The 11,839-nt window shown below is 32.9% G+C and overlaps 1 protein-coding gene and 1 long non-coding RNA gene across 3 annotated transcripts; one reads left to right on the top strand and one right to left on the bottom strand.

The window, feature by feature from the left end:
• The first annotated feature begins 628 nt into the window (after positions 1 to 628).
• Positions 629 to 6,343, top strand: LOC133180850 (protein TEX261-like). 2 transcript variants are annotated; one of them, XM_061315311.1, is made up of 4 exons: positions 629 to 778; positions 1,764 to 1,843; positions 2,858 to 3,011; positions 6,312 to 6,343. In XM_061315311.1, exons 1-4 carry the CDS (start codon positions 709 to 711, stop codon positions 6,326 to 6,328), a joined length of 321 nt encoding a protein of 106 aa, XP_061171295.1. In that variant the 5' UTR covers positions 629 to 708; the 3' UTR covers positions 6,329 to 6,343. The 2 variants fall into 2 exon arrangements, with proteins under 2 accessions (XP_061171295.1, XP_061171288.1); XM_061315304.1 differs by lacking the exon at positions 6,312 to 6,343 and adding an exon at positions 5,885 to 5,937.
• Positions 6,344 to 6,916: 573 nt separating this feature from the next.
• LOC133180842 (uncharacterized) lies at positions 6,917 to 10,444 on the bottom strand. Its single transcript, XR_009720400.1, has 4 exons — positions 10,023 to 10,444; positions 9,047 to 9,118; positions 7,114 to 7,166; positions 6,917 to 6,965 (listed from the first exon to the last, which is right to left on the bottom strand). It is a non-coding gene; the product is annotated as an uncharacterized LOC133180842 (long non-coding RNA).
• Positions 10,445 to 11,839: the final 1,395 nt, after the last annotated feature.

Genomic DNA, 11,839 nt, shown 5'->3' with positions numbered 1-11,839 from the left:
ATCATGACCCCCGGGGGTAGGGTGGGACCACAATGGGTAATCAAAGTTTTACATAGGAATACATAGGAAAAATCTTTAAAAATCTCAAGAACAGCAAAGCCATGATTGGTCATATTTAAATGGAAACATCTTCAGGTAATGTAGATTCAAATTTGTTCAATTCATGCCCCCCCCCCCCCCCCGAACCACTTTTATATATATTTAAACTTTTCAACCTTTCAAGACTGAACTGATCTCTGCTTTTTTTTAGCCATAGTGCTCAGGTGAGCGATGTGGCCCCTGGGCCTCTTGTTATTTTTATTATAATTATTATCATTTGCTAACATACATAAAGCTCAGTAATAAATTATCATTTATTCTTAATTGTTCATTAAAAAATTCAAATAAACAGCAAGTAAATAAATTTGAGATTTTAAAAATAGTCTTATTCAAAAGAAAGCCAACTTTCGGCAAGCGGCAGAAAAAACAATATACCCGAACTTTCTTTAGAACGTGCGGGTATAGATTAAAAATAAAACCTCTTCCAATAAATAACTTGGAAATGGTTATCACATCCATCCTTACTTCGGTCTGTTGTACAACGTATTATATCCGACACATCAATGCACAACTTGACAATTGCTAAGGGGGAGATAAATCGGGAATCTACCCGGCCTCTGAATCTGAAACGTATTTCGCATCCCTAGTATACTGTATGAATTAATCAACATGTGGTTCATGTACCTATTAAGCTGGATTGCACTAATTATACAGATATGTGTAATAACTTTATCCGTGGGTAAGTAAGCCAGATTTTTAATCACGATAAATTCTGTGTACGTTCGAATTTCCTCGAAAAATTACGACCATTCCCATTATCAAGTACATGTGTAACTCATTTTGTCATAGCCCAAATGTCATTTTACGGCATATCACCTTTCATTAAATAAATTGGGATATCTTAGTAATGAAAAAATTATCCGCCAGCTTTCTGTTTCAAAAGAAAAATAAATTGGCTGCAGTGCAAATCAGATTTTGAGATAAGTCAATGCAGTGTAAGAGACCTCTCAAAGTGTCACCTGTTGTAGAGGGATATATAAGTATCTACAGAGTTGCAGTTATTGTCCAAGGAGACAATGGGGGATATTAACAGCTAATCTGTGGACGCAGGTGTAACAGGATCAACAGGGATTGATCTACATTTTTCAGGTCCAGCACAGTACCTCAATAAAGGTATATAGCTTGATAAAGCTATATAGCTTTATCAAGGTATTACAAATACCTTGATCAAGGTATTTTATGTAATGAAAATACAAAAAAAAATCTTTAAAAATTAAATTTAAAAGTCAACTTATAAGTTGTGGTCATTGTGTTGACTCGTGCATGAAAAGTACTCAGGTATCAAAAAGACAGCATAAAAGAACGTCTCCTCACATGACATGCTTTTATACTGATTTCTTTGCATTTGAGTACTTCACATGCATGAGTGAATTTACTGACAACAACTCAGAACTCGACTTTCAGTATTTATTTTTTTTTTTTGTATTTTCATTACATAAAATACCTTGATCAAGGTATTTGTAATACCTTGATAAAGCTATATAGCTTTATCAAGCTATATACCTTTATCAGGGTATTGTGCTGGACCAGTTTTTTTCTGTTCATCTGTAAACACATTGTAAACATGATAGAAGCTTTACTTAATTCTATTTTATAAATCTCTCATATATTAATTTCCTTATCTAGTCCATATTATCCAATTAAATTTTCCTTTAATTTTGCAGCGGCTGGGTTGTTTTACCTGGCAGAAATTGTAGAAGAATACACAGTACTTACAGCAAGAATTATAAAATATATGTTGATAGTAAGTAATTGTAGTGTAAGCTTATATCATGAGACATGTACTTAGTTCATGTATGTAAGAATTGTAAGTTATAATTAGATTGGGATATATTATATGGAGTTATCCATTGTGTGAAATTGGATTAAATCTGTATTGGGTGACAAGAAGCAGAGAGCCAGTATAGATTTCCATTTTACGTGCTAGATGACTCTGTTTTATTTCCCACACTGAGTGACTGACTGTGTAATGAATTTATCCTGCTGAAGATCCTTACAAGATTATTTTCAAAATTTTAGTGGATTACATACATGCATTTGATAAAATTTAATTCAAACATCACATACTTCATACAATTTTATTATAATAACATCAGAGTTTAATATATGATCCAAAATATTGAACAAACTACTTACCACTCTTTGGTTACAACAGTCACTTGTAGAACAGAATCTCACCCCGATGATTAATACACCCCCTACAAGGATTTTTAGAGCAGGGCTCTCACACCAATTTTTGGGACTGGGGCCAGAGCCATTCAAATTGGGAAAATTATTTTCATTTTGGGGAAAATTGGGAAAACCTGGTTCTTTACGAATATAGGTAGTGTGAACTAATTAATTAATACAGTCATACACAGAACTAGTTTTTTTCACTTTCACTTGTTGGCGATTAAGTGTCATCATTTAAGATTTTTTTTTTTTGCTGTAGAAAATTGGGAAATTTACACTTTGCTTTGGGGAAAAAGGTACCTTTTTGGCATTGGGAATGTGGCCGTTCAACGGCCCCAACTATAGAGAATCGAGAGCCCTGTAGAGACAGTATAATGAAATTTTCAGAGTGATTTGTTTTTATCCAAATAATAATTTACTCTGTCTGAAGAAGGATATCAGCTAGTATATAAATCTCTGCTCATAGCTCAAGATTAATTATGCAGTAACAGTTTAAAGTTGTAACCATGAAACTATTTTAGAACTTTTATTAGAGGATAGATTTGAACTAACACATCATTTACCAAACATGTTTTTTTTCCTCCAGGGCACCACTGTGATATTTATTGGTCTTTTGTTGTTTGAGGATTTGCCCCTGTACATGATCGTCGTAGGTTTGGTTGGTAACATCGCCTACTTCTTTGTTCTACAAACTTTCCCATACTTTGAACTCATGTCTCCATCATTTCTTATGTCCATTGGTGAGTTACTTAAACAATAAAATGTCTTCCTTTGTTTATATAATAGGAATAAATTGTTGGAAATTGCAGGAAATACTTAACCAGTATTATTGATTTATATAAACTTTTCTTGGCAATGTGTGTACCCATTTCAAAAAAAAAAAAAAAGAAAAAAAGAAAGAAATGCATTTTATTGTTTATATTTATTGCTGTGTAAATTATTCATTATATATGATAAAACTGGCATTATGTAAAATATTGTATTATGGATGCATACTAAATGCACTGATGGAAGAACCATCAAGGTTGACCTTTTACACTTTTTTATCTTTCATAAAGATGGCTTAAGAATGACAGACCTAATTCGAAATTTCACGCCACTGCCCAGAAAACCGTGCATATGCCTTGAATCAAATTGACTTTATTATGTATTGCAAAAGATAAAAAACATACATTTTTAATTATTATAAAGATATTCAAACATTTCCTCTCAATTCAAAAATATTGTAAATATTTCGATTTATATTCATAAATAAATGATTTATTTGGCCAAGGTATTTTCATTGAAAATTTCCCCCAAAATGTGCCCTACACTTGAGTTTGACATGCCCCCCTGAAAAATCTAAGCTGATGACCCATTTATTTTTTGGCATAATTTGCTGGTAAATTGTCTTGTTAACATTGTCTTTAAAATGAGAAAAAATCTATTGCAGAATTTTTTTTTCAATGATCACTCAGATTTATACCTTACTCTGTCAATTTCCCATTAGGCCGCGACAGACCTAAGTCGATAAAAAATAGGTAGCAACTGTTCCTTCGCCATGCGCTCGGCACTTTGAAGTGAAAGTTGCGGGTCCTTCGGATGAGACCTTAAAAACCGAGGCCCCGTGTCACGGCAGGCGTTGGCACGATAAAGATCCCTCACTGCTCAATGGCCCTAAGTGCCGAGTAAAGGTCAAAATTTGAAGCCCTTCACCGGTATATGGTGACGTCTCTATATGAGTGAAAAATTCTCGAATGGGACGTAAAACAACATACAATCAATCAATCAATCAATTTCCCATTACCTCCTATAGTAATTATCGATTTCCATTGCCAACTTTTGAAACTGCTCCCCATTAAAAATCTACATCGATGACCATATGATTTTTTTTTATTGATTTTAACTCACTGAAAGTCACATTACTTCATATTAAAATTTGAATAAAAAATCTATTGCAGAAATGAAATAGGTCTGTCATCGTTAAAAGAAAACAAATCTAATTAGTTTAGAATTTGATTGTACGTGTATATACATGTATTGACTGGTCCAGAGCAATCAGTTTTATAAGAAATACATTATACATGTTGGCTATAAGTGTGTTGTACTGTCATACTCTTAATGCATGTTATTTGTGGAATCTTCTATTTTGACTTGAAAAGGCTATATCGAATCGAAGTAGGACTGAAAATGAAATGAATATTGTTAATTGATAAAACGTCGTCGATATATTGAATGTTGAATTGACGGCCACAGCAGAAGACTTCTTCTTTTCATGCAGCAGTTTTTGATATTCATATGTCTATATATCATACATATAGAAAATTGAATGGAATTTAAACCTATTTTTATCGAACACCAAATAAATAAAAATTGAAATCAAAGGATTGCATCTCCAAAAAAATTTAAATACTGCAATAGCAAAACCGATCACCATGCTAATTAATAAAACGTTTGAACAATGTGTGAGAAAACCTTAATGAGGCACATGTTGTTCCACTTCAAAAGAAAAATAGTCAGTTGAAAGTTGGTGACAATAGACCTGCAAGCATTCTACCAGCAATTTCAAAGACTTGTGAGATAGCTATATAGAACAGTTGGTAAATTTCTTTTATAATATATTTCATCCATATTTATCAGCTTTTGGCCAGGCTATAGATGAAATGCTGTTTAATGAATATTATTGAGGACTGAAAAGGCCATTGACCATAACAAACCCGCATAGCAATGTCGCAAGGTGACGAGTGAGTACACTAAATCTTACAGTCACTTTCCATAATTAGTTTACGTATGTTAGTAGTATTAAGCAGTTGGTAGAGCATTATTTTGAAATTGGGCATATTTGGTCGCCCATACTCAGTTGATACTCAGTCTATCCACCGTCCCTTGTCTACATGTCACAGTAAACTCTAACTGTAAAATTCCTGGCCCCATAGAGATAAATCTCGTACAGGCCTGAATTAGCGTGACCATCTGCACAGGATCCTTACAATCAATAGGAAGAGCTGAAGCAGAAATTATGAAAAAAACTGAAACATTATAGTGAACATATGGATAAATTAAAGGTTAAAAAAATATACAGAAGGTGTTACAGTGTGATTGCCACATTGATCGTAATAACAATAATTATTAACTATAGTAGAGAGTTCCTATTTTGCAGTTTTTTTTTAATATATTATATTTCCAATAATTGTATTACTCTTCGGACGCCCACCCATCCACACAGATAACAACTAAGAGGGGGTCGACTTTTTTTTTAGACGTTTGTAAATCTTTAAAGCTACAAAGTAAATTCTGTATACAGAAATTGTCCTTTTCTATGACAAAATTCTAATAACCACACTATAACATTCAGACCGGACGTATTTCATAAAAGTCCTGATTTTTTTTTTTTAGATCAGTTGTTTTTCTTACATTCAAATTGAACATGTAAAACTTTTAATATATTTGACCTCGTAGTTTAGTTTTAGTGCTAGTTGAATTTTTCCCATTTCCTTTTTTTTAATAACTTTCTAGTCTTTTCCTTGTCTCGAGAATTTGATATTTTCTATTGGTTTTGCCCTGGTCAGTTTTACTTTGTATCAATTTCTATTCCTGGTCCTGTAATTATTTGACTAAATCTGTTTTCTTTCAGAAGTATACAGTAGAGGAAATAGTGGAAACACAAAATAAATGTATCATGGTATCAAGATATTTCGAATAATAATAACAATTGGTTACCCAGATGGATAGCTTTTGGAAAAAATCCAGAAAATAATCTTGCAGAATAAATATTACAGATCTTTTCAAACTGCTTCAATTACTAAAATAATTATTGTGCTGAAGTGTATCTTATGATGTGTATGTGTTAAAAATACAAAGTAGTTACACTTATACAAACGATAAGAACCAGCTTTATAAGATATTTCAGATGTACAGATTTTCCTGTGAACACGACACTTCTTCATACGAGGAGTGTATCCAAAGAAACCACAGTCCTCTTGACACATCGTGGAACAAACACACAAAGATTGAGCACTGTATTCTCTCAAAAGTTCGTTATTAAACTTTTTATTTTCAAGTTCTAGGTTTGCAGTAAAAATTCCACGAAACATCAGTAGCTTGGATCCATGTAAAGAAGAAAATATTTAAACAGATAATACAAGGGATGTTCATATTGCAGTGTGTAAAACAATCTTATGCGCTCCTACGAGAATCTAAAATTGATCTTTCAGTTGGTAAGTACAAGTATAAATATCAGAGCCTAAATGTTTTACGGAAATCTGATTGGTATACCGTTGTCTATTCTGTATTCTAACATCGCCGATATATTGATTTTGAATATAACATTGGATTCTAGCTCTGACATAAGGCTAAATATTGAAAAGAATACTGATTAAGCCGTTGTTATTTCAGTAATTTGACTACTCACGATTCACTGCGGAAGTCGTCGATCGAAATGGGTTGCTTTCTCCTCTTAGGCACCTGATTCTACCTCTGATATTTCCTGGATTCGTTTTTTCCTTGTTTACAGATGTTCAAAGATGGAATATGACAATATCGAAAAGTAATCGAGTTAAAAATCCATTGAAACAATATAAAAAAGCAAAAAAAAAAAAAAAAAAAAAAAAAAAAAACTATGCAAACATTACCCTATAAAAACAGGTTCAGGTAAGGTAAGCATTCCCTGTCGACTGGGCACTAACGCCTTGTGCTTCTTGACACAATCAGACAGACTAAAAAATCCGTAGATAATTCAGTGTAAAAGTAGTGGGACGAAATAGAAGATTTGTATCGTTTGTTTGTTTTTTTTTTGTTTTGTTTTTAGAACGACTACTGTGTGTTATCTATACACTTTTCATAGAGTAATCTGAAGATACCTACTTTGTAATTTTTCCATATTCATCCTCGTTCATGTCAAGCATGAAATTCTCTGCCTGGAAAAAATCAGTTATATAATATAACGTAATCAAATGTGCATTGTGTACAACAATTTAAAAAAGATATCTTTTTTAGGCCAACAAGAACGTTAACACCTGAAATGTATATTCGTTAATAAGTTGTCCAAAACCCCCCGATCTGGATCTTGATCTGGATCCATTTTTTAAAAAAAAATTACTTTGTTAGTTTTGGTCCTTTTTTAATGCATGTTGATACAAAAGGAGGATAAACTTAATGACTTCAACTTTTCGATCGTTAACTTCCCTTACTTAAATAGCAATATATCCTTATCACCAGAATGTGGGGTTTATGTCTCACAGATAATTCGAATATGCTCTTATTGCGATCAATTTTTAAAACCAGGCAAGCTATTAATCAACAAGTTGATGAAACACGGATATCAACAGCCTCTTTTGAAGTCATCATTTTGCAAGTTCTATGGTCCATACAATGACCTTATCTGCAAATACAATCTATTTTTAGGTCAAATTCTGACTGACTTTTTTCCCTATTAATTGTAAGGCCATTATTAACACACTAAAATTTCTTTGGATTTTTCCGTTTAGCCGTGTTCGTGTGATTTGTATTATCTAATGTAAAGTATACAGAAATCGATCTCAAAAAAATCTATAAACAATTCAGATATGTGAAGAGAGCATAAAGTACGGACCCCTCGAAATTTCAGAGGTGGAATCAGGTGCCTAGGTGGAGTAAGCATCCCTTATGAGCGGTCAAACCAGCCGTATGTTCTGTGTATGGATCAGGTAGACGGAACATTCCGTAGTCAATTTCAGTATAAAACAAATGGACATTGAGCTTATATACTGCTTGTTATCTCCATATTTCATTACAAAATTACTTTATTCTGCTGATTCTACACTCATATACTTTGAAGACGATATTAAAAAGATACTGGAGTTTCTCAAATACAATATCTATAGTCTTTATAGACCAGGTCTCCCGATGGGCACTCGTTTATTAACCAATTAATTATAGAGATAACGAACAGTAATCAAGCTCAAAAGTCCATTGATACAATACAACCTGGAACAGAGCAAAGACCAGAGATGGGATCAGGTGCCATGGAATAAGCATCCCATTTCGACCGGTCACACCAGCCGTGTGCTCCTTGTCACGATCAGGAAAACGGAAAATCCATAGAAAATAGTGTGTAAATAAGAGTCTAACAATTGATATGAAAAACGTAAGTCATTCAGTTATGAACTAGACAGACGTAGAAATATGGCAGAGGAAAATGCAAGAGATACCTTACCAGAAACACAGGATATGATTATGTATATTTGCTTTGAATAAATCGTTTTTACTGTGTTATTGTTTTTGAAGGTTTTCAGAAAATAGAGGCTTGCTCTGTAAATGACATGACGTCACAATCAAAAAATTTCAATCGCTGCCAAGACGTAGTACAAATTTAACGGTGTCTTATTATAAAATCTGGTGCATGGAAATATAAATAAGTCCGTTTCAGGGTTCTACTGACATCTCCATTTATTACATACACAGATGAACAGTCATAAAATAGTTGGAAAATGGAATAATGGAACAATGAAGGAATATTTGTAATAATGCCCTGAAAAATCATAATAACAAATAATAAATACATAGCATAAAATATTCTGACATATCCGTATCAATACAGTAATTACAATCTGCGGTTAACAGATTCGCTGAATAAAGGGAGATAACTCTGTACATGATTTACATATAATCAATACCCCCTTTCTATATTACGCTTTGAAAAACAAAAACATTTATACAACAAAAACTGATTTATATGCTGCAATAATGTCTACACAGACTTTACTTTTTCAGGATTGTCATAAAATGTATAAAAACATTAATATCATAAATATCATACCAATCTATGGGACTGAGCCTCTCCCATTCATCGTAGTCAATATGGCTCACAGTACATGTCCAGATCATAAAACTACAAATTATCATAGTTTACATAAGTAAACCTTTCATTATAAAAATATCTAGTAGACATATATAAAATAAAAAATACTTTCAATAAAATTGTTACTCCTTATATACTGTCTCCCAAGTCAGATTCTGACTGTGCTAGTGCTATAGAATTAACTTTGGCAAAATTACAGATTTTACAGTTAAATCAAATATTAAAAATCATATTAGAATCAGTATATAAATGTTATCTTACCTTAATAGAGAAAAGTATTGTCTCTGTCAATGTCAAAAGGTCGTAAATACAAAACTTAGTATATATAACCTTCTCTGGGCAAATACTGGAGAAAGAATGACCATAACAAACAACAACTTTTTGGAGGGAAAAATACTGAACCAATAAAACACAACCTTACAAAGTCCAAACCAATGAAAACAGTGAATACAATAATAATTAAGTACAGGTACTGCCTGTTCTACTTGGGTGACCTTTAAAGATTTAATAATGAATTTATATTTACAATTTAAAACATATCAAATATATTACAGATTTATGAAATAAATTAATAAATCTAATACTGTAGCACAAACGTAGATCTAAAGTCTTGCCTTAACCAAAGGAGAGGGTTGACCCGCTTATCCCCTCCAGGGGTGTACTAGATTGACCCCCTATCCCCAAGTGTACTAAATTGAACCCCCCATCCCCCCAAGTACTAAGTTGACCCCCTATACCCTCCAAATGTACTCATGGACCCAAAAGACCCAGCCAGCGCCCCACCCGGACCCAAAAATACCCACCCATCCAGGCTTCTTGTACTACTGGCCTAGCTCAGCTGCTTATTAAAGAATGACGAACAAACGTTTTCAAATATTGTCGTGTCATTACCAGCTTTTTTCTAACAATAAGAGTTTTAACACAAAAAACTTACCTGTTGTGTTCTTAATTTTTGCTATATCCAAATGGTTATATTTCACAAGTAAGCTGATGTCTTTAGGTTTGTAAATGTAAAGGGAAGCTACTCAAATTTAACAACTCTTTCTAGATCACAAAAATTTTGGATTTCATTTGAGCATCTCTTCATCTGTATTTCAAACCGAACAAATATATACGTATCACAACCTGCCCATTCATAACACAACATGCTTCAAAATATGGTTGTCGACTGTATAACTTGGAAAGAATTCCGTCCTCGCTCAGTGTCGCGTCGTTTTTCTCATGCATTCGTTTCCTAAGAATTAACTGATTAACGACATTTCCCCGCTTTGGTAGCATAAAAACATTTCTTCATAGTTCTATTGTTCATACCAGTTATCTCAAAGACAAATATTTAACATACGTATGATGATTTCTTTCCTTTTTTCCCGCAACTGCATTGTTGTCAATACAGACGATCCGATTTGTTTACTAAAGGGGAAAAATTCGAAAAGAAACGAAAGTAGAAAATAACTCAGGAACGTAACGGACAAGTTCTGAAATTCAGGAAAATAGAGTAAAAGTATTTCGTTTTTCTTTCACAAAGTAATATGGAAGCAGGAGATATACATGTAAAGTTAGCCAAAGTAGTTTCGGCTGCTACGTGCAAGTGAACTCCAGATTTTATTGATGCAGTTATCAAAAGAATTTTTTATCCAATCAGAATCGAAATTAAATGATTATTAATTTATTTAGGTCAAAAAGTGATTAAGTTTTATCTTCTCAGCTTTCTTATTTTATCACCATAAGTTTAAAACGAAAGAAGCAGCAGTTTTTATAACAAGTCAAATTGATAGAAACACCGATAAGAGAAAAAAGTATCTTATTATCTTTGTACTTTTGTTTTATTCTGAAAACCATTTAGCCATGTAAATGAATCGGGAAAACTTTGAATACTTTGAAGAGGCTATTTTTTTTTATTTTACTTTCAAGAGTTTTATTGAGAATTATCTATAATGAATGTACTCTAATTTCTAAATTCTGAAATTAAAAAACTAACTTCGAATATTGTGTTCTGATTTAAAGATATTATCATCCTACATCTATTTTGCATATAAAACTGTGTTTGGAGCCTAGGATGAAGAGGTCAAAAGGTAAAGTTCTGATTTTCTTCTAACGTCACAAATGATAAACGCCTTTTACGTGCATTTATATATTCCGTATACAAAGGGAGACAGTTGTGAAGGGGCAATGTCAATTATTAAACATGTCTAAGACGATAATTACGTGTACGTTAGATACAAACCGTGTCAAATGTGATAGAGCAATGAAGATGGTTGAACGTATCTACAGGAGATCTATATAACAGAATGGCCGATGCAATATCCCGAAAGCAATGGAAACGTTCTCTACAAATTGTGGGGGTCAATGTTCGTGGGTAAAAAAAAAATTGTTTGGTTCGTGGGGACGTAAAATAAATTTTTCGTGGATAATTCGTATACTCAGAAAATTTAATGAATATATAATTGACAAAATAATTTTTCGTGGGGATGTACATACATTTATATATAGATATGTGGATAAGGGTGACCCACGAAATCCACGAACATTGATTATTCCAGAGCATTACTTCTGGAACCGAAAGGACACCCAGCTCAAAGTCCTTTGATGTTTCACTAGCTGTTCTCAAAAGTCAGGACACTCAATTGTTACATGTTAACGAAGCGAATTTTAATTTTCGCATGTGAATTAAGGCTAGGTATAGGCGTTTCTATGCAAATGAGCCAATAAACACTCATGAGATGTATATTTATTATTCATAGAAAGTTTTGA

This window comes from Saccostrea echinata, unplaced genomic scaffold, assembly GCF_033153115.1.
Source record: "Saccostrea echinata isolate AGI-Se365-2 ecotype Australia unplaced genomic scaffold, CSIRO_AGI_Sech_v1 ptg000001l, whole genome shotgun sequence".
Lineage (NCBI taxonomy): Eukaryota > Metazoa > Mollusca > Bivalvia > Ostreida > Ostreidae > Saccostrea > Saccostrea echinata.
The sequence above is the reverse complement of the archived record's forward strand: the minus strand, read 5'-3'. Positions and strand labels throughout refer to the sequence as shown.